Source organism: Choristoneura fumiferana, chromosome 11 (assembly GCF_025370935.1).
Source record: "Choristoneura fumiferana chromosome 11, NRCan_CFum_1, whole genome shotgun sequence".
NCBI lineage: Eukaryota > Metazoa > Arthropoda > Insecta > Lepidoptera > Tortricidae > Choristoneura > Choristoneura fumiferana.
In genome coordinates, this window is record NC_133482.1 from 1,082,916 (window position 1) to 1,107,137 (window position 24,222).

At 39.7% G+C, this 24,222-nt stretch overlaps 1 protein-coding gene across 1 annotated transcript in view; it reads left to right on the forward strand.

Moving 5' to 3' along the window:
- Positions 1-24,222, forward strand: part of LOC141432446 (5'-3' exoribonuclease 2 homolog) — a 38,759-nt gene that overhangs the window by 5,633 nt on the left and 8,904 nt on the right. The window contains 14 exon segments of the mRNA XM_074094014.1: positions 1,169-1,327; positions 2,066-2,245; positions 2,640-2,767; positions 3,716-3,913; positions 4,554-4,649; positions 5,842-6,002; positions 6,944-7,112; positions 8,344-8,433; positions 9,162-9,179; positions 9,181-9,209; positions 9,211-9,317; positions 11,948-12,143; positions 13,168-13,364; positions 14,084-14,197. Of these exon segments, the coding sequence (XP_073950115.1) occupies positions 1,169-1,327; positions 2,066-2,245; positions 2,640-2,767; positions 3,716-3,913; positions 4,554-4,649; positions 5,842-6,002; positions 6,944-7,112; positions 8,344-8,433; positions 9,162-9,179; positions 9,181-9,209; positions 9,211-9,317; positions 11,948-12,143; positions 13,168-13,364; positions 14,084-14,197 (1,842 nt within the window).

A 24,222-nucleotide genomic window follows, 5' to 3' on the forward strand; every position in this document is an offset into this window, starting at 1 on the left:
AAGAAGAAACAAGTTAATTTTGCCTTTGTACCATCAGCCAAATAAGTGGTGTATCAATTATTAAACAAGTTCCTTTCTAATGAAAATGTCACTAAAGTGAACTTTTCTAGTTGACAGACACATCTATTGGCTTTATTGGTTTATGACATGCAAACGATTATCAACTTTAGTTAGGATGGTAGACCACATATTTGACTGATGTACATGTATTTCAATGTTTCTTGTTTAATTAAAAATTTACATACATGCGATTTACATTATATTTTACATAAACAGTCAAATTTTGCTTTTTTGAAATAAATAATTAGTCAATTAAGTTGACTAACATTCTCCTCCTGCATCCTGCAGTCTACCAATAACCATAATTTTAATTGACAAGATTTCATTTTTTTAACATCTTTTAATTACTACAGGAATCGAAAGAGTTTTGCCTCCTGAACATGGGAAAATATTTATTATAATTGATTTCTCCCATATTAAAAAATACAAAAAATTGAAAAATATGTCTGAATTTGCCAACACTACAACAGAATAGATATGTTTCCTTTGCCTTTATCACCAGAAAAAGGAGCTGTCATAATTTTGATATTGTCTCTATGCAACGTCTACGTCAGATTTACGTGATCTTTTTTTTAAGAGACTAGACAAAAGTAATGGATCTATTGTGTCATAGTTTAGAGTTATGCCCTTTTAGAATAAGCACATCTTAAAAAAATTGTAATAAATTAATTAATAGTTGTAGTGAAATTTCAAAAAATATCAGCGTTTTTTCTCTTCCAAACAGAATACAGAGAACAAATCAAATTATAGTCTTAGAAATATGAAATTTGTCAATTGTCTTACTTGTTGCGATTGCACTTCATTAATATTTAACCAACAGATTAAACAATGACCCAGGCTGGAAAGGTATCAAGGTGATTCTGTCAGATGCCAACGTGCCATGGAGAAGTTGGGCGCCCTTTCTTCTACAGTCCTCTCTTGGCATCATAAGGTTACTTGTTTGCTCCATTTGTCCAAGGACAAGTTTATCTGCACAAAGTTTTATAAGACCCAGTCAGTACACACAAAATTGAATATAATAGATTATAATGATGGGCGTTCGAAACAGTGTTACGGAAATTCTACCCACTAAAAAATCGTTGTTCAAGTATTATTTTTTTACTTCCAGCTCAACCGGACCACGATCCTAACACCCAGCATGTGCTGTGCGGGGCTGATGCCGACCTGATCATGCTGGGCCTGGCCACGCACGAGCCCAACTTCACCATCATCCGCGAGGAGTTCAAGCCCAACAAGCCACGCCCCTGCGACATCTGCGGACAGCTTGGTGAGTGCAAAAAAAAAAAAAAAAAAATTCAAATGATTTATTCATAAATAGGCCGCAATGGGCACTTTTTACACGTCATTTTTTTAAACTACCAGCGCTTTCGGAAAGACCATCATTGCCAAGAAGAATGCGCCGCAAGAAACTTGGCAGAAAGTCATTTTTTCATAAAAATTATTACAAATAAAATACTTAAAAACGATATTCTACAATTAAAGAAAAAAAAATACAAAAAATAATAATAAAAGAAATACAGGGATGTATGGGGTCCCTTAGTTAAAATACTAACACTAACTATATCTACGTTCAGTGGAAAGTGTAGAATGCTTCCACCGGTATAATTTTTAAAATAATAATAACATAATTTAGTTCTGAAATATACATTTGCAGGTCAAGTAACCATTAAGCTTTTGGATTTCGAAGGCAAGTTCACGTCTGCCGCCCCAAAGTTAGCTCACGCGCGACTTTTCATCACACTTGTTCGCAAGCCAGGGATGTAATGGATGTGGTCTTATGTGAATCGTAAGCGGAACCAGATGTTTTCAATTTCGTTAATTGGAACCAGAAACGGAATCGAAACCAAAAACGGAACCAGAGAGGCTACTACCACTGAATAAGTAATAGTACAAGTACTACTACGAAATTCGAAAATCGAAGTTCATATGGGACGCGTCCCTCTCAGTCAGTATTGAATAATATTAGCGCACTTGGCCGTTTTTTAATCTATCTTTTTGCCCCCAGGTCACGAGATGAAGGAGTGCACGGGCAGCACGCCGGACGCGGCGGCGGCGCGCGCCGACCCGGCCTTCGGCGCGCAGGACAGCTTTATCTTCGTGCGGCTCTGCGTGCTCCGGGAATACCTGGAGAAAGAGCTGCAAATGCCTAATCTGCCGTTCCCTTATGACTTCGAGAGGGCTTTGGGTAATTTTACACCTAGACAGACAGAGAGAGACAGAAAGAAAGATAGAAAGAAAAAGAGAGAGACAAAAAGAAAGAAAGAGAGATAGAGAGAGAGAGAGAGAGAAAATGAAATACTAAACTAAGACAAAGATAGAATAGTCTACACCTGGACAATGGGTTCCTTTGCCAAAGGAACCGGTAACTATTGCTATATAAGAAAAAAACCTGTTATGTGCATTTTAATATGTGTACGTGTGTGTGCGCGGGCATATGTGTGTGTCTATTTGTGTACTGTGTAGGCATGCTCTGAGTGGGTAAATTGTAAAATTATCAAAGCAAATCTTTAATCAATATGGGGTCCTTCCCCTTGCATCTCCAGAAAGCAAGCCTTGACTCAAACGTTTTGTTTACGTAGACGACTGGGTGTTCATGTGTTTCTTCGTGGGCAACGATTTCCTGCCGCATCTGCCCAGTCTGGAGATCCGCGAGGGCGCGGTCGACCGCCTCGTCAACTTGTACAAGAAGTGCGTCTTCAAAACCAGGGTTAGTTACAATGCAATAACTCTTTATTCAACACTAACACATAGCAGTACAGGCAAAGGCAAAGATATCGACACGGCCAAAGTTGCAAAAATATGTATACACGACTTTATGCACTTAACAATAAGGCCGTGTATACATATTTTTGCTACTTTGCCCGTGTCGATATCTTTGCCCTTGACTGTACATGGAGATTTTACAAGATAAGCAATAGGCAGCCTTATAGCTACTTAATACTTAATATTTTTAAAATTTATGACGGTGGAAGCATTCTACACTTCCACTGAACGTAGATATAGTTTAGATATAGTTAGTGTTTAGTATTGTAACTAAGGGACCCCATACATCCCTGTATTTTTATTATTATTATTTTTTGTATTTTTTTTTCTTTAATTGTATAATATAGTTTTTAAGTATTTTATTTGTAATTATATTATTATGAAAAAAATGACTTTCTGCCAAGTTTCTTGCGGCGCATTCTTCTTGGCAATGATGGTCTTTCCGAAAGCGCTGGTAGTTTAAAAAAAATGACGTGTAAAAGTGGCCATTGCGGCCTATTTACTGAATAAATCATTTGAATTTGAATTTGAATAATTTTTCTCAAAAATATCCGTAAAAGTTTACATTGCAATTTGCAGGATCAATAAACTCGACAACAATGTCGGATAGAAATTCATCGCTGAAAGCGGCCGGGAAGTGTTTTTTTTGTTAATTAGTAGCATTCTATAAGGACGAACTTCGCGTACTATATTTCCGACAGTTACGCGGACATCCGAGCATATTGAAGAAAAAGACATTTAATACATTCAAAAAGCTGTTTACGGCTTGTGCTAGTGCTGCATTCTGGCGGCAGAACATTGCAGTAATATTCCGTATCGCCTACTGCCGTGCCACGACAATAATCTACTATTATTATTAAATTAGGTTGGTTAAAGTTCGTTTTGTTTCCAGGGCTGGATTACGGACTCTGGTGACGTGAACCTGGAGCGCGTGCAGCTGATAATGGACGAGCTGGGCCACGTCGAGGATGAGATCTTCCGCCGCCGGCACGCCAACGAGCTGAACTTCCGCGCGAGAGAGAAGGCCAAGAAGAAGCCCCAGCAGCGACCCAACTTCCAGATGCTGAATAACACGCAGTTCGCGCCCATGGTTAGTGCCCACAGTGTGACCTTTCTTTACTCCTAGCGCCATCCAGTTTGGCCTTGAGAGTTAGAGCGTTTATCTGATCCGATATCGGTATTGGACGACGATACGATATCCGGGAAAGTTAAATGTATGAAATATGTACCTGTCTTTCACATTGTCCGGCCCGATATCGGTTATCGGAGCCGACACCGATACGTTGGTGACACCATCGCATGCCTCCGTGGGCTCTCGGACGATAATGTTTGTATTTGTGCAATGCGTGTATCAAAATTGCCTCTGTTTGGGCATAATGCGTGGCGGCCATTTTGAGCCGGCCGTATTGGAACGATTTTGTCGGAAATATCGGATCGGACAATGTGAAAACGCTCTTAGTGTAACGTTATAGTTGGATCGAAGATATATAGCACTGATTCGCCAGATGGCGCTGAAAACTAAAAAAAAACTAAAATATCTCCTTTTAGATAAAATACTCAGGGCTGCTACCACTTGGATCAGGCAAAAAAGATTTTGGCATGTTTGGTCGGGGTTCCCGGTGGTCTAGCTGATACAGCTTGGCGCGTGTAGCCACAAGGTGCGGGTTCGGCGTCCGGAGCACCCGACATTTTTTATCGTTGTTAAAGATTTGTATTGTGTATTGTTGCAGGCGGTGGTCGGGTACGGGACGTCGGCTAAGTCTGTGGAGAACGCGAGGGAAGAAGCGGCCAACATGCGACGCGCGGGCATGCGCGCCGAGGCTGAGGTGAGCCCGTTTGGAAATTAATGAGAGAAAGAGATAGGGCGAGAGAGAAATAGAGGGAAGAGAGAGAGATTTTTTTACACAGATTCAATACACAAGAAAATACATTAAAGAGAAGAAAGAAATAATTTATTTATAAATGTGATTGAAATATAACAGTTTGCCAAAAAGCCCGAGCAGACAAAAGGAAAGAAATAATAAAAATGTATTGCATTTGCTGAAAAGCCGAGAGAAAGGCATGTATTCGAGGAAAGGATAAGTTCGCCTTTGTACATATATCTCAATGTTTGTCAGTTGTGTTTGTTTATCTATTTTTAACCCCCGACGCAAAAAGAGGGGTGTTCTAAGTTTGTGTACCGCTATGTGTGTCCGTCTGTGGCACCGTAGCTCTTAAACGGGTGAACTGATTCGAATGCGTTTTTTTAATTTGAAAGCAGGTTTTCTAGCAATGGTTCTTAGACATGTTTTATCAAAATCGGTTCAGCCATTATTGAGATATTCAACTTTGAAGTGACAATGTCGTCGGTTTCCAACTTTTTGTTAGTTAGCTTATTGTACAATGAAGAGTTTACATACATACATATTTTTCCGTTGAGCTCTCAGGTGTGCTAAGGTCGGTCTTTTTTGTTGCTATTCATTAGTTTCTTTACTGACCGATCCTCGCTCTTTTCTATACGAGTATGATATTAGGCTTAGGGGCTGTTCCACCATCCATTGATTAGTGTTAACTGACGGTTAAATGTGACGCCGTCTCTATTTGTTTTGTTCGAATACACGGAGACGGCATCACATTTAACCGTCGGTTAACGCTAATCAATGGATGGTGAAACAGCCCCTTAATCTAAGCCTCGCTGGAATTTGCTACCACCGTCTGTATTTCCGGATAAATACAAGCTAGGTCTCTTCAAGGCTAGAATTAATAGGCTGTTACTGAACTGGTGAGGTATAGTCAAGGGCAAAGATATCGACACGGCCAAAGTTACAAAAATATGTATACACGCTTTATGCTCTTAATATTAACGCCGTGTATACATATTTTTGCAACTTTGGTCGTGTCGATATCTTTGCCTTTGTACACATTCGGTCTCATCTGCAATTTATGGCCTGTGAAAATTGTGACTATGAGTCGTTCGGGTTACGGTGGAGCAGGATTTTAACAGTGAATCATTTAAACCGTGTTGGGTGTTGTGTTCAGCAAGAGCAAACGTCGGGCCGCGGGCGCAAGCGGACCGCGATGGAGGCCGGCCTGGACGAGGACGAGGACGCGCACGACGAGGTGCGCCTCTGGGAGGAGGGCTTCAAGGAGCGCTACTACGAGAGCAAGTTCGAAGTGGCCCGGGACAACCTGGCCTTCAGGTCAGACTACATTCATACTAATATTATAAATGCGAAAGTGTGTGTGTTTGTCCGTCTTTTTTTTGACCGTGGTCGCGTGATTTTTGATATAGAGATAGTTTATCGGCCAGAGAGTGACATAGGCTAATTTTTATCCCGGAAAATGCACAGTTCCCGAGGGAACAGCGCGCGACAACCGAATTCCATGCGGGCGAAGCCGCGGGCAAAAGCTAGTAGGGTCTATGACGTGCATTAATTGGGGAGCAGGCAATGCTGCGCTAATGCCGGTGGCGCGTTGCTGCGGCCCGAACTACCAGCTGCCTGCCCTGGGATCGACTCAATGCACGCCAATACAAAGCCAATCGACACAATCCACGCCAAACGCCAACTTATAAGGGTATGCTAATGGGTATGGATCCATATCCATTATCCATCCATTGGGCCAATACCTATGATCTATTTGTGAAATCTAGATACTAAAATGACAGTCTGAAATGTCAAATGTAATAATAATGTGGCCAGCATAAAACGAACAGTGCTGCTCTATGATTTCAGTTTCCGATATAATTCCCAGAGAATGAGAGGGCTTGGGCCGTAGCAAACTTTCGCATTTATAATATTACTAGTTTTTACCCGCGGCTGCGCACGCGTGAACCATTCGATCCAGCAAATAAATTGAAATTCCGGGATTCTCAAAATTTTATCGGGTTCTAAAAACAACCGTGCCAAATTTCATGACTCCAAAAGCAGCGGATGAGATTTCAAGATTTTATCCCAATCCCGTGGAAATATCGGGATAAATAGTATCCTATATGTTGATCCAGAGGTCCAACTTTCACCCAAATCTATCCAGCCGTTTTAGCGTGAACAAGTAAGAAACATATATATACTCACAAATTTTCGCATTTACAATATGAGTGGTATCGTCGTGTTTATGCGTACCCCCCCTCCCCCCCCCTCAGGTACCGCGTGGCGCTGCAGTACGTGCGCGGGCTGTGCTGGGTGCTCCGCTACTACTACCAGGGCTGCGCGTCCTGGAAGTGGTACTTCCCCTACCACTACGCGCCCTTCGCCTCCGACTTCGTCAACGTGGCCGGCCTGTCCACGCACTTCGAGAAGGGGACCATACCGGTCAGTGGACTATAGTCTTAAATCATCATCATCATCATCAGATGTAATTTGGCACATGAATTTTGAAAAACTCAGGTGCGAGTCGGGGTTTGAACCCACGCTCCTCTGCTTGAGAGGCCATAGGTTAAACCACTGGGCCACCACGGCTTTTTTTCGTTCTAAAATTTAGAACAAAGTATTTAGAATCTAAATACTTAGCTAAATATCTAAGTTTGAAGAAGCGAGCTGTAGTCTCAACCCTCAACCTTCAAACCCCATGTTTCGGCCATTTTGAAATTTTCTCTGATACTGAATCGACAAAAAAACTCTTACAAATACCAACTTAAATTTCAAGTTTAATACTAACTATAACATCGTAATTAGGTTTTTAAATTTTTGCGCCCATTAATGTATTGTGTACAATAATTTTGATACGACGAGAACCTTCAACACCCCATGTTTCGGCCATTTTGAAATTTTCTCTGATACTGAATCGACAAAAAACTCTTACAAATACCAACTTAAATTTCAAGTTTAATACTAACTATAACATCGTAATTAGATTTTTAAATTTTTGCGCCCATTAATGTATTGTGTACAATAATTTGATACGAGCGAGAAGCGGGTTTGTGACAGCTGTCGCATCAGCAAGTTGTGGTAGTGACCATGTAGTTATACATTGCGTGCTAATTTATTTAATAAGGAAAAAGTTTGCCGTTGTATTATTTGATAAGTATAAGCGCTCAAGGTGGCTTCCATTTAAATTTGAAATTAATATAATCAAAGTCAAAGTCAAAATATCTTTATTCAATTTAGGCTATAACAAGCACCTATGAATGTCAAAAAAAAAACTACCACCGGTTCGGAAAAACCTTTGTTAAGAAACTCAACGAGGTACCTATATTTTTTTAAACAGATTTACAATATTATTAAATGATATCTATACATATATTTAACACATCACACAGTATTTGAAGGGATCGCTAATGCGGATCGGAATTATTTCCAAATATCCCTGTCCATGATATAATCATTAACTTTATAATACGCCTTAGATATTAATATCTTCTTGTCAATCCACGGGTACGAACGGCATGGCTATTCTTTTACTCACAGAAAATTACTGTTCTGTCCGTCTTTTAACCTTTTAAACGCCACAGTCGGCAACACACACGTTCAAAAGATTAATTTATGTCTATTCTTTAAGTTCTCGCTACCAAGTTTATCATAGTAACGTATGGTTTTCCGGCAGTTCCGTCCGCTGGAGCAGCTGATGGGCGTGTTCCCGGCCGCCAGCTCGCAGCACGTGCCCAAGCCCTGGGCCAAGCTCATGAGCGACCCGGTAAGTGGACAGGCGACACCAGAACATCACTAAGTTTAGACAACCGGATATCCTGGTTAGAGAATGTGGCTACAAAGTTTGAGGTCCTCGGTTCAATCACTGTCAGGGCTTATATTTGTTTTGTTGGTTTTTGGAGCCAGACGAGCTTTTTTTTAAATTGTTTTCATTTACAAATAATATATCATATATCACAAGGAGTAAATATGTACAAAAAAAATACAATTACTCTTTATTGCACACCAACACAGTAAGCAGTACAGAAAATACAGGTATATACATACATCCAGGTATATACATAGAGATGAATAATTCTGAAATAGAATAAAATTTTTCTCAAAATGTATTGTGATATTTAATTTTATTCCAATGTTTTTCTTATGCTTTCCCGCCTTTTTTCATTAAAATTAAACAGCAGGTGTATTTTTGCACCGAAAACACCACAAGCTGTTTCAGACCTTATAAAATAAGTCAGAGTTCCAATAAAATATCTGATACCAGCCATTAGACTTGGCTGTACTTGTATATACGACTTGTGCCAACATTTACATGGCCTTTTTAACATTTAAAAGAAATTGTGATTATTGTCGAGCTAGCGCGCCTGCAATCTTTTTAACTTTTTAATTTTTCGCTGACCATAAACTATGCACTTCACCTTCTGATATGTAAAGAATAATGTCAAGTTTACGGGACATTTTGAGAAAATTTCTATTATTTTTCTTTTCGCTCAGTTCTCGCCCATCATCGATTCTCTACCCGACGGACTTCAAGATCGACCTGAGGCAAGAAGTTCGCGTGGCAGGGCGTCGCGCTGCTGCCCTTCGTGGACGAGACGAGGCTCTTTAAAGCGTTGGAGCCCTACTATAAGGAGCTCACGCAGACTGAGAGTAAGCCTTCACATTTAGAGCCTTATCACATTGGCGATTTGCGGGCGAGGCGAGCGCACAACGCTTTCGTCGCGAGCGCGCAACGATTTCGCTGCGAACGCGCTGCGGGTTAGCTGCGAATAGCGCCGAAGACGCCTAATGAGGGCTATCGTTTTTCGTCTCACTAGATGGCGCACTGTTGCGTGAGGTTTTTAAGTATGGCTTTCAAGTCTGTTATTACGGGCGTGAAACAAAGTTTAGATTAATAGTAGATTAATTGTCGTGGCCTGGAAGTAGGCAATTGCTGGCTGAGTATGAGTATTAACACGGACGAGCTTGCGAGTCCGTTTAACTAATACGAAGCCAGCAATTGCTATTCAGCCGAGACTAATATAAAGCTTTTCTCAAAAATGGTTAATAATATGAAATAGATAAACTTTTTCTCAAAATATATTATAAAATTTAATTTTAATTCCAATATTTTTCTTATGCTTTTCCGCTTTTTTCATTAAAAATAAACTGCAGGTGTATTTTTCCACCGAAAACACCACAAGCTATTTCAGACCCAATAGAAAAAGTCCGGAGTTCCCACAACATATCAATACTGGCCATTAGACTTGGGCTGTATACGACTTGTACCAACATTCCAAGGCCTATTTAACTTAAAACAAAAAAAATGTGACTGATTGCGGCGCGCTAATTCATTATTGTCGAGCTAGCCGCAGACTTTTTAACTTTTTAATTTTTTCGCTGACCATAAACTATGCACTTCACCTTCTTGTTATGTAAAGAATAATGTCAACTTTAACGGGACATTTTTTGAGAAAAATCATATTTTGTATGTACTAATACTATTACTTCAAAAAAGGGCAACGTGAATGAAACAACTTATCACTTGATGTTCTATAATCAATAAAAAAATGTGCGCTCTTAAAGGATCTACGTTGACCAAAGCGCGATTCAGAAAATGCGTTTGGTGGGTAACGCCGCCATCTAACAAACAAATGCATACAATTTAATTCAACTTAAAACGTACCATAAAAATAACGCGCTGCACAGTGTTTGCATAGTCCCCGTTTTGTTCGGAAAAAAAGGGAGGACAAAGGTTTCCGAGACAAAAACTGTCTCAAAACACAGAAAACATTCATTGCCCGAACGCATATTTGCCATAATTAATTTCAGATATTGGCAAAATATTCACAAAATATTCTAATCTATATTAATAATTTCGTCAAGGGGTACGGTAGACTCGAACGAAATGCACATCAAATTGAAGAGCGTAAAAAATTAGTCAATCCGAGTCGACAACTTGTAGGCGGAAAATTCGGATTATCGAGTATTTTCAATATAAACTTGAATAAATTACTAAGTATATAATGGCGTTGCGAAGTAAACATGTCAAAGTCATCACATCAAAGTGGCGTTAGTGTCACGTCATAACGTGTCACAGATGTCACAGGTTTGCATTTTGTTCTCCATTGTGACCTCTTAAGGGCCCCACACACGGTACGATTCGTCGATTTTCATCAGATCGATCGTACAGACGAATCGTACCGTATATGGGGTCTAATTTCTTTGATTATGAGACAGAGACATCATAGTTATATGGGCAAATAAGATTTAGGAGAAATATCTAATGGTGAAATACCGATACGTAGGTTAGCTGTGAAAGTACGTTTGTGATAATATTAAGGCTGGGAATATACGTCAGATTTTTCGATAAGTACGACAGTCTTTACAAAAAAATTTTTTTTCAAACATATTATTATGAGTCTACATTTTACCCGAGCGAAGCCGGGTTTTCATCTAGTTATAAATAACCCGCGTAGCTCACCCAAAAACTATGAGATTGACATTTCGGACACCTCACGCTACACTAGCGCCTCTAGTGGCGAATTCATTCGCGATAGCCTCATTATATACGAGTGCTCATAGGCGTTCTTGGCGCCAGACGCAGCTAACTCGCTGCGCGCTCGCGACGAAAGCGTGTGCGCTCGCAGCGAAATTGTTGCGCGCTCGCTTCGCTTTCAACTCGCCCGAAAATTGCTAGTAGGCTCTTATTCTTTTTCTCAAACATGCTCGTAATTTTCGCTTTCCTTTTGAAAATAAAACACTGGCAGTGTCTTAATTAAAAAAAAAGGGTTCCTAGTTTAAGACTATTTGAAGTTTACAAAAAGAATTATTCTGTTGGAATAATTCCATACAGCCAAGCAACCGCCCGGTATATCGTTAAGAATTTCATAAAAGTAAGTCAGTTTAATGTGATTGTGATATTTAGCTATAGGATAAAATTTATTAATTTATAAAAAGCTGCCCTCTTGTATAAATATTGCTTTGCCCAACAGGGTCCATGATGATCACATAATCTCTTTGTAACATCTGTAACCATACATTGTAGAAAAGCAATAAAATATTGAGTATTGAGTATTGAATGTGCGTAAGTTATTTTTTAATTATTTTTAAAAATGTCTAGTGTCTGTTAGAAATAAGTTTTTAGAATAGTAAAATCAATTTAATCAGCGTGATCGAATCAATTTTGTTTGAGACATTTTTTGAGTAAAGAATTACCGTATTCCTCGTCAGAAACACGTATTGCCCGGCCCGTGTCTTTACAAGTCCCGCGACTTTATAGATTTGTTACCATTTCCTAGAACAACGCAACATCCGCGGGCACGATCGTTTCTACGTATCGACGGGCAACAAAAGCTACGAGTTCGTCCTCGGTCTCTACAAAGCGGCCGGCCGGGAACTGCGCGCGCTGATAGACAAGGAGCAGAGATACCCGTACCGCTGCGAGGGAGTGAGAGGGGACATCATGCTTAGCGCAGACAACGTGATAATCGGCGGGTGAGTTTATAGCCAGGTCAAGGCAAGGAGGTGGTATTTTCGGCGTTTGGCGGTAGATGGCGCTGTTTGTTTGATGATTAGTTGCGTCAGAAACGGAACAGACTAAGATTCATGCAACCTTATCTTAATATGTACATATTATACCATTTGAAAAAGAGCAAAAATACTAATAATGATTTATCAGACAAGGATAAAGAATAATATCCCGTCTCATCGGCTGTTTACAAGATTGCTGGGCGTGCGTGAGCGAGCATTGGCGGCTGAGTGGTGTATGAAGAGAAACTGGTTTGAACCTGAAGCTAGGTCGCGGTGGTGGTAGTTTTGACGTTCGGAGGTAGATGGCGCTGATTGTTTGATGTTTAGTTATCTGTATGGCGTGGTGTGGTAGGTATTTTTTTTTATTTGTTACGTTAAAATTCTTTGCAAAAGACTTTATCAAAGAAATCTATTTTCAATAATCGACCCCCTGGAAAGGTAAAAGTGCATGAAACAATGAGAAAGAAAGAAAGAAAAAAAATATTCGTGACAAACATAAGAACAATGGATAAAAAAAATTTGAAGATAAATATAGAGTATAGTTTTATGTTTGTCACGAAATGGTGCCAAATTAGCAATCTGCCGGTCTTGCGAACGGCGCTGGTCTTCCTTTTGGGGCCATCTGGTCATCATACATAAAAAAAATACACATGAGGCCGATAAAATTATCAGTTAAAAAAATTAAAAAAATTCAAACTAAAAATTATAATGTTACCTATATTGTATTTCGATCCAATTTATGAAAAGTGTAAACAAAGACGCCATTTATCCGACCACAGACATTCAATGATGTGAAAACCTAGAACCTATTGCAAAATAATTAATCTATTCAATAAATCGGTAAATTGATACAATCAAAAGACAATGTTTGGCGACATCGTTTTAAATCAACACACGGGCAGCAATAGCCTTCTTCCAGGCCCGGGCATTGATGTACTATTATCTATTTACTACCCGCCACCACAACCAAGTTTGTTTGCCACCCCAGGCAGCTGCCGTCGCCAGTGATCGGGCTGCCCCCAGCGCTGGGCAACCAGGTGGTCTGCGTGCGTTTCCAGGACCCGCAGTACCCGGAGGACTTCGTGTTCCCGGCGCGGCGGCTCGCGGGCGCCGTGGAGCCCGGCCGCGTGCTCAAACCTGGAGATTTGAGCCACCAGGAGAACAGGAATTGGAGGCCGCAGATAGGTGAATGACCTTTGAATGATTGATGCAGGGGTTACTAAGAACTAAAGGTGGCAGCGGAGCTCTCGCCTTAGCCTCCGATGTTAGGTTTTTTGTACAGTCAACTACAAAAAGATCTATACGGCCAAAGTTATAAAAATATGTATATGTACATATGACCTTAATGTTAAGTTGACTGTAACAGCCCGGGTATAGATATTGTCACATAGTAGTAGTTTATTTCACAGATCTAATACATCTGTAGATACTAGCTGTTGCCCGCGAATCCGTCCACGTAGTATTCGTTTATCGCTATCCTGCGCGGGAACTATGCAATTTTCCAGGATAAAAAGTGTCTTATATCCTTCCCCGGGAATTTCATCTAAATCGGTTCAGCGGTTTAGACGTGATTGAGTAACAAACATCCAAACCTCCAAACATCTTCACAAACTTTCACATTTATAATATTAGTAGGATAGGATTTATAATTTTTAACAGGTACTTAAAGGAAGTAACGTTAAACTTATAAAATGTATGCCAAGTGATTATCACATTATGCCTATTAACATTACGGGTATTGAGTTATAATGTTATACGAATTAACAATAATGCGAAATAACGTTATACCAATTTGACTTAAAAATATCACGTTACGCGAATTATTATTAAAATAGACCCACGTAGTAACTAACTACTTGTGTACTGAGCAGCACTTTTACGCTTTTGCGTTTTTTTTCTCGCAGGCATGGTCCGTTCGAACACGGTGGCGTCGCTGGAAGCAGCCGGGCGGCGAATGCTCGGCCACCACCTGCCAAGGGACCGCTCCTACGGGGAAGTGCCGCCGCCGCAACAACACAGTAAGTTACCCTTAGCACTGCGATCAGCTATGGATGCAGAGAAAAATAAGTTTTATCTCCTCCATTATGCGTTCAAAAACCATAGCATTACGGCATTGGATTCTATTATGAACACAGCAGTATCGTAATGAACATTACCGCACCGGAGTGGTGGCGCAGGCGCAGGAGTTCGTGGGGCAGACATAGTTCTGGTTGCAATGCAGGTTATTCTCAATGGTTCTTGAACGCATGATAGAGGACTAAATATATGGATGTAGATAAATTTATGTATGCAACTGTACGTAATTAGGCGTTAAAACACTCGTGTGATCATTTTATGAAACACACTCGTGTTTTAAGGGCCCTTATTACGTAATAGTTGCATAAACTACTATTTGTTAAAAGTTACAAGCTTTTTTAATAGAAATAGAAATAGAAAACGTTTATTCGCATTTCGCAAATTACATAAACACAAAACTTTTTGTGTTTACTGTACTTACACTACGAAATCTAAACTATATTTACGTACCAAATTTCAAGTCGATGCCAATAATCGTTGAGGAGTTCCATCATGCGGAGACGATCCTGACCGAACCACCAAGCTGTCACTTGCTACCAAATTGTATTGTCACCAAATAAATATACATAAGCAGGCCTGTGCCAGATATACATAAGCAGGCCTGTGCCAAATATACATAAGCAAGCCTGTGCCAAATATACATAAGCAGGCCTGTGCCAAATTTCAAGTCAATCCGGCCATTGGATGTGCGTCAAATTTAACTTGCAAGATTTTAATAATCAGATAATCTCTTCCGATGTCGTATCGGCGGCCGACACCAATATCGGATCGGATAGCGTGAAAGCGCTCTAAAACAACGCGTCGAATCGGACTTTACTTGTGCGTTGATTGACGCTTGACGCGCAAACAGTGCGAATGCGTCAGGCACGTGACTAACTAACCCTTGCTTTACTCGGGTTCCGCGAGGGTTAATTTGACGCCCAGTGCGTTCTTGAACTTTTACTGCGTCCATTGTTAGTAAATACAGTCTCTATATTCATTGAAGCGCATAAAAAAGTAGAAATTACTTGAAACCTTAAACCTAACTAGAGATTTGGTAAGTACTTAGCGTTTTTTTTTTGTGTAACCTTTATATATTTCCTTTTTGTACAATAAAGAGTATATACAAACAACAACAAACCCTAAATTACTTGAATGTGACACCAATTAAAATTGTATGTAAAAATTTTGTTCCTTTTTTTAGCTTTTTGCTTAAGTTTTTTTTTCTTCTTTCTATTTTTAATGCATTATTTAATTTATTTATTTTCACTAACTTTAAGGGGCTGTTTCACCATCCTTTGATTAGCGTTAACAGACGGTTAAATGTGATGCCGTCTCCGTCTATTCGAACAAAACAAATAGAGACGCCATCACACGTAACCGCCAGTTAATACTAATCAATGGATGGTGAAACAGCCCCTAAGTTTCGTTTCTTTTGCTTTTTCTGTAATACACACTTGTGGAAACGCCTGACTAAAAAAGTTTATGAAATGATAAATTAAAATTTGTTGGTCGGGTGAAAAGTGGGTCAAAATAAGTGATTTTTCGCATTTAATTTTTTGTATGAATCATTGAATCAAGTCTTTAAAATGCGGCGGTTACACATACAAGAACAGTATTGTGGACCGGGGTAGCGACCAGCTTCGCGCCGCCTTTGTTTCGCTCCAATTAGAGCGGAGTGCCGTGCTCGTTGTAATTAGGGTACCGTTTCCAGTAAATACAGGAACCCAGATAATTGAGCAGAGTATACTATAGTATTATGAATTATTACTTAAGTTCTCGTGAGACATGTTTGAACTCACGATTATAAGTCAGAAGGGTCCGACTAGTTTCGATCTTTTCGAAGATATGTGTGTGCGTTAGTAATATACAATAGGATTTGTGAGCTGGATGAAATCCTGGCCTGACTTGTTAATGGTTAACCGGCTCAAGTGTTGCCATACGTGCTTCCGGATTGTAAGTTTCCTAGCAAACTACTTTCCGTTGGCGTTCGTGTCGTCACACTGTGTGTATGTTTTTGTGATTAGTTTTTAAAAGCGTCCCACTGAAAAGCAGCATCGCTCGTGCTCCTTCTCTCACTCTCTTTGTCCCTCCATAGCTCAGCCATTTTGAAAAATGTTCAAACCCTAAATATTCGTAAAAATCTATGTTGAAAAATCAACCTGTAGACAAGAACAGAAAACAAATAACAGAAGAAGAATAAAAGAAAAAGTAGGAGTGAGATAGGAACAGAGAAAAAAAGAGAAGTGTGAGGGAAGATAGAGGGAGATGTTGTCCATAAAAACAAATGCAACATCTGCTATTTAAAGCGATTTCATTTGCTGGTATCAGTTACCATCATAATACTCTATCAACAGTATTACATCGATACAAATCTAAATAACCGCAAGCAAAAAGGGTAGATTGACAAGTTGTCTCGCCCGTGACCCGCGGGCTATCCGGTACAAGTGCACTCGGCATTTGTCGACGCCGCTATTGCTTTTTATTGCCTTCTGCGGTTCGTTGCGATTTCAGGGGCTACAGGGGCGTGTTAAGGAGGGACTTGTCTATTTTGCTAGCCGTGGATGGATGGAAATAGGTGATTGCTTATTTAATTTGTGATAAATATAAGCGTTGATGTATTTATGAGAACGCGTCGAATCAGTTCTTCAAGAAAATATTCTACAAGTTATTTATAAATGGTTAAAGTATATAAAAGTGGACGACATAAATTCATGATTCATCATCATCCCAGCCTATATACGTCCCACTGCTGGGCACAGGCCTCCTCTCAGAGCAAGAGGGCTTGGGCCATAGTTCCCACGCGGGCCCAGTGCGGATTGGGAACTTCGCACGCACCATTGAATCGCTTCGCGCAGGTTTGTGCAGGTTTCCTTACGCATGTTTTCCTTACGACCGCAAAGCTCGTGGTAAATTTCAAATGTAATTCCGCACATGAATTTCGAAAAACTCAGAGGTGCGAGCCGGGGTTTGAACCCACGACCCTCTGTTTGAGAGGCGATAGGTCAAACCACTAGGCCACCACGGCATGATTACGTGTATCTATCTACTAAGTTTTTTCTTCTTATATAAAACTAGCTGCTGCACGCGTTTCGTTTGCGAAAAATGTACATATTGCGCGCCCGTGGGAACTAAATACTCTTCCGTGATAAAAATTATATCATGTCCTTTTGAGGGTTACAAACTATCTCTATTCCTAATGTTATCATATCACGATCAACAGATCCTTTCGAGTTCTTGAAGCTTGAAAGCTTAATAAACAAACAGCCTTGCTCACATTGACATTCATAATATTAGTTAACATTCGTATCACCGGAGGAGGGTTTAATACGTTTTTAAACTAGTTCAGCGTAGACTTGCGTAATTGCTTCTAGGGCTAGATATATTTTTTTAACATCCGCACAGACCGGCGATTATTTTAACATTGTATTACGCAATTTCCGCAAGCTCATCCGCATTATAACAACAAGATTAGTTACAATGACAACAAAGCTCACCGTCTCCTTAAACGCCTAAACACTGGCATTATACTACATTCCAAGCCATCAGGCTTAAGAAAACAAAATTATAGCCAATAGCCGTCGGTAAAAGGAGTCCATTATTCCAAATTCGAAATTCAAATTGGCCTATCGTCCCGCGAGGCATTGGCGTGTAATAGCGCGCGAAGGCAAACAGGAAGCGCGGGGGAAGCCATTGTCCAACGCAGTGTCGCCAACTACGAAAATAATAATTATCGAGGGCTGCCAGCACAATGGGGCAGTTCTTTTTTTTTCAAATAACGGGTCGATCGGCTCAAGTGCTTCCTATTATCAGCGAGAGGATTACTGCTACAATGTCGGAAGCTTTTTTATTGATTTTTTTGCCTTTAACCAGGTGGCCGCTGAGGTGTTTTAATGCGTATTTTATCCGCTTTTCATTTTAATCCGATAAAGATACACCAGTAATCCGAAGGCTTCTGAGATGTTGCGTAAATAAAGCCTCTTCTAATCTCGAGTCTTGTCTTTTGTGTTTTATAAGTACAGGAAGAAATTTTTATCAGCGCTTTATATATGTGATTCATTTTTTTACTATCTTGAGTTTTGGAAAAGAAAAAAAAAATATCTTGGTGATACAGCAAATTAACCTTAGCCGTAGGTATGTTTTAGGTATTCAAAAAGAAAGATGAAAGTTTGATTCTAATTAGGTTTTCCTAGCCTAGGTCTTGAGTTGGTCCTGGTTTATGACTGGTTCTAAGTACGAGTAGGTATATTTTGGAGGCTAGTTGCACTCTATATCGTGGTAACCTAGCGGTCCTACGGTTTCTCTAGCAGAGGGTCGTGAGTTTGAACCTCTGAGTTTTTCGAAATTTATGTGCAAAATTACATTTGAAACAACATGACCTTAACTATGAAGGAAAACATCGTAAGCATCTGCGAAGAAATTCATTGGTATGTATGAAGTTCCCAATCCGCACTGAGCCCGCGTGGGAACTACGACCCAAGCCCTCTCAAACGAGGATGCGTGTGCCCAGCAGTGGAACGGATATAAGCCGAGATGACTGAATCATAAATCAAAATTTATTAACTAAAAATATTATCATTTTATTTTCTGTTGTCTATTCTAAAACCCAGCTATTATTTCTCCAAAAACATAAAACTGACTTCCAATTAATTTGTATTTAGCGTTGCATTCAAATCAATCAAAAATAAATCAGCATCCTTTGTGCTGAGCTTGTGATCCTTATCGGCAAGAGAATATAAACCATTTTTGTACATCGGGGTGTAGGTTAGGTTAGCGCCGACAGGGGGCGCCACGTGGCCCAATTACGCCGCCCCCAAACTGCAGGGTTTTAATAATTGAATACGCTTATTTGATTTTGCAACTGACGTGCGTATAAATAAATATCAAATGATTAGTACTGACTCTGAAGAGGTTAGGCAAGAATCGAAAAACTGTGACTGTACCATCGACATCTATGTACCTTACGGCACTAGACTGGCTGTTTGGAATAAAAGCGCGGCGCATCAATCATCAATATTACTTTGACACAACCGCTGTCACGGACGTGAACACACTATAGTGAACTGTTCACAAAACCGCGCTGTGAACTGTTTTTGTGCACCGTTTTGATGTAAGAAACATGCAGTCTAGTACATAGATGTCAACGGACTGTACGTAGGTATCGTAGAAACATAGCAACTCTTAAACGTTATAGATACATTCCGTTGCTGGATATAGCCTCCTCCCAGAATGGGAGGTTACTTTCTGTTGGGAGATTTCTTCGTAGGCGTGTGCAGGTTTAAAGGCAATCACGATGTTTTCTTTTACAAAGTTCATGGTAAATTTCAAATGTATTTTCGCACATATTCGAAACAGCTGAGGCGCGATCCGGGGTTGAATTCCACGACCTTGAGATGCTGTAGGCCAAACCTTTATTCTACCACGACTTCTTAAGTTTGTACAGTCGAGTTCATAAAGTTGTAAGCGAAAATTTGATCAAAGATAATCTGAACACGACTCGGTTGTTAACGGTGTAGAAGCGTGTTCAGATATTTTTGATAAAATTTTTACTCACGAGTTTATGAATTGGACTGTAAACTGCATATTGAATGATAATGTAAGGTGTACAGAAAGTACCGTCCGCAAACTGGAACATATACAATACAATACAAGCAAGGCTAACACGCACTGTACCTTGATAAATTCATATGTGACAATCGTTAGAAACCTGTCACCTCTCCTGTCACCTGTCACCTGGAGCCTCTGCTGCCTTTATCAAGATTTTTTATTTTTATTTGAAGACCACATACAGTCGTTAATTAATAAACATATTTTATAGAGAAACCATTAATCATGATTTTTTCGATAAGGCGTCACGTACGAACTTTTCAAGGTATACCTATACATTCTGTAGCCTCAGTAGTCTCGCCTGCCACTGACATAAAGCTGAATCCATTAGCAATAAATGGAGTCATGTTGCAAGACAATTTATCACTTGGAACATCCAGAGCCAGTTAAAAACTATCCTAAAGTAATTTAAAAAAACTCTTCTCACTTTAAATTTTCGCCTGAACAAGTTTGTCGTTCAAACACTAAATCTAAAGAAGATTTGAAAAATATAATAAATCAGATATATGCAGCGAAGAACTGAGACTTCAAAGAAGTCGCGAGATGTTGAAAAGCTACGAGCGTCGCTTTTAATAAATATGAGATCGACAGAAAGCGCTTATTGGGTATATGTTGCTCTCGAAGTATTCGTCTGTTTCCTAGCCTTGTGCTGAACTGGATTTCAATTCAGACTACAAACTATGTAAAGAGAAAACGACTAGTATCTTACAATAATATGGGAAAATTACGGGATCTTGGCTTTTGGCCGAAAATATTTACCCAAATTATTAATTTCCCAACTTTTTTTGTCCAATTAATAAATAATCTTCTAAATAAATAAAAAATAATCGTAAAATGTGTTGCTAAGCGCAAAACTCGGGAACGACTGGTCCGATTTCGCTATTCTTTTTTTGTTGTTGTTAAGTAATTAAATTAACCTTTCTTCAAATCAAACGACATCGTCGCCAATTTGTTAAGTAATTAAATTAATAAAATGTACATCTCCTTATTAGGATAAACATATATTTAGAATGACAGTCCAAGTCATCAACAACTGTAACTAAGAAACCATTCAAATCAAATATGTGACAGTTGTGTTCATTACTGTCAGGAGAAGGTTTTTATGGAAGAAAATACAGAAAAAAACAACGGGAGCGAAGCCGCGGGCAACAGCTAGTAATAAATAAATATCATGGGATACTTGACATCAATTGACCTAGTCCCAAACTAAGCAAAGCTTGTATTATGGATACTAGGCAACGGATAAACATACGTAAATCACAGAGAACAAACATTCGGCCGGGAATCGAACCCCCCGGGACTTCAAGCTTCGTAGTCAGGTTCTCTAACCACTTGGCCATCCGGCCGTCAAATTGTTGTTGTCGTCAAATGATGTTTAAATATTTAGGAATAATATTGAAAATTAGGTAATGGAATTTTTTACTCGGCTCAAAACGAACGTCTCTCGCTGTACCCTAAAAACTGAAATTTTCTCAACTTTAGCATCGCCGGGTTTAGGCTCTTGAGCACGCGTCGGCGGCGGCTTCTAATTATTGCAGGTCGCAGGCCGCAGCGGCTCGCTCCTGCCCGGGTTTGTCCACGAACACTGCCACATAATGGCGGGAGGGTTTCATTAAAAATATACTTCTATTCGTCACGAGTCAATTTTTGACGGTTACCTTCGCCGAGGTGAATTGAGTGCGTCAGGATTTTGTTGTATAGCTGTGGAGCGGTTTTAGGGTTCCGTACCTCAAAGGGAAAAAACGGACCCCTTACGTAGGCCTCCATTTCCCGTTAAAATAAAAGTAATACTTTCCACTTTACAGATTTATTCAATCCCACATTAAGACTTCACAAATTCTAATTAAAAGTATCGCGATGCACACCATTACTCTATTTCTTCGGCAACAAACGTATGTATATATACTCGTATAGGCTGGGATGACGATGATACATGTACACTCACAAACTTTTGCGCCTACAATATTAGCTAGATTCCCGCTCAGTACCTGATATGATATAGTAGATTGATAACCAAGGGTGGAAAGTGACTCATTACACCTGTGATATTTACGGCGCTCGAACGAAGTGAGAGCGCCAATATAGTTCGAGGGGAAATGGGTAATTTCACCCGAGTTAGACACTCTACTTTTCATTTCGACTGTGAGGAAAGTAAAATAGTACAAAAAAATGAGATTAATAATAAATTGAATTTCGGTATTCAGTAAATTGAATTTGCTTATATCCAACCTCCAACGGTACCTTTTCGACCTGGCCACTTGCCACGGCCGACTATGAAAAAAAACGAGTTGGTGACCAAGGAGCTTATATACCTACAAAACTGGAGGTTGAACGCCGAACGAAGAAGTTTGACCTTTATTACTTATTTATATATTCCATCTCTTTCTTTCACATTTCACGATTGACTTCCATCTCTTTCTTAACCTAACTAAAGAAAGAGATAGAATATGTTCGTGACGTAATAAAGATCAAATTTCTTGTTTCAAACGGATGTTCGGCGTTCAACCTCCAGTGTTGTATATAAGCTCCTTTGTAACGACGTGCATCTAGAATTCTAGATGGCCATGCCGAAACGTGAAAAAAAAGTGTCATTGACGTAACTCAATTTTATCTTCGAATCCATGGCCAATCGAAAAATTAAAAAAAAATACTTTCGACCCTAGAGATGAAAACGCAATTTTCCACCCGGCTATCTACCCATGAAAATTAAACTTTCCGAACAGGAGAGATGAAAAAGATACATAAACCCCGTACAATTTGGGCGTCGCCCCCAATGTTCTTATTTGCGACGCTTTCACGCCGTGAATGCGGCGCCGGCGCCCATTAGATGCCTATTATGTCTGCCGCTTGCTTTTTTTTTCTACTTTTCCACTACATATGTGATGAGCTTTGGCGCGTCGTAAAGGACCTTATGCACTACAAATTGTATGAACGTATGCAGAATGCGACAAGTGCGAATTTTGTCGGCTTATTCCGTGAAAAAATACGCGTGTGTTTATTTAATCGAGTAAAATGGCGTTTGGCTATGCGATATATGTTCGTCCAATACGCTGAACACCACTGTGGAACTACAATGCTTCTACTTTTTAACCGACTTTAAAAAAGGAGAAGGTTATCCATTCGGTTGTATTTTTTCACACCGTTAAAGAAACAAGACATAATTGTTTTTTTTTCAGAAATTACTTTAAAATCTTCTTTTGCATTTATTTCGCAAAAAAAGGTTAAAATTTGTATTTACGTCAGTGTTGGTGCGTTATGTACAAGTTCAGAGCTCCGTCATTTATAATAATTTGAACAAAAGGTTTTTGTTTGATAGAGGTACTTTAATTTCAATTAGGTGTTATTATCACCAAATATAGCTACACTTATTATGTTACCAAGCCCGATAGCGCTGTGAGCCCTCGCGTACTGGGCCTTTTTAGGGTTCCGGAGCCAAAGTGGCAAAAACGGAACCCTTATTGTTTCGCCATGTTTGTCTGTCTGTCCGTCCGTCCGCGGCTTTGCTCAGGGACTATCAATGCTAGAAAGCTGTTATTTTGCACGGATATATATGTAAACTATGCCGACAAAATGGTACAATAAAAAAATCAAAAACAATTTTTTTTTAGAGTACCTCCCATAAACGTAAAGTGGGGGTGATTTTTTTTTCTCGTCCAAATTTGTAGTGTGGGGTATCGTTGGTTAGGTCTTTTAAAACCATTAGGGGTTTGCTAAAACGATTTTTCGATTCAACGATTTGTTTGCGAAATATGCAACTTTAAAGTGCAAATTTTCATTAAAATCGAGCGTCCCCCTCTCTAAAATCTAAACCGGTGGGTGGAAAAATTTGAAAAAATTCAGGAAGGTAGTAAGTATATCAAACTTTCAAGGAAAACTATAACGGCTAAGTTTGCTTGAGAATTATTAGTAGTTTTACTCTTAAATAGCAGCCTAAGGTATAAAATATACCTAAACTTGGAAGATTCCGTATAAAATACGAAATCCTTGGAAAAATATTACTTGATTTTTTCGTAATGGCTACGGAACCCTATTTCAGGCGTGTCCGGTCTCTTGGCCGGTTTTTTGCTATCAGAATAATCTGAATAACCTTGCACATATATGGTCAAAAAGTCCAAGTCCTCCGGCCCCATGGTGGGCGCCACTGACAATGGCACTAATGGCAGCGCCTCGTTACGCACTCGAGCGCGACCGCGGCCGCAGGAACGTGCCCGCACACGTCCCGATCACTTCGACGTTTCGCTTCAACTTGTAACTTTCAAACTAATTCTAACTGTGCTTCAATTTGATTTTGGAGGATTAGGCTGGGGACCTGGGGGCCTACCACGCTCTCTTAATACGATTCAGTTTAGGCTCTAAACTGAACTGCATCGCTATTTCGTAC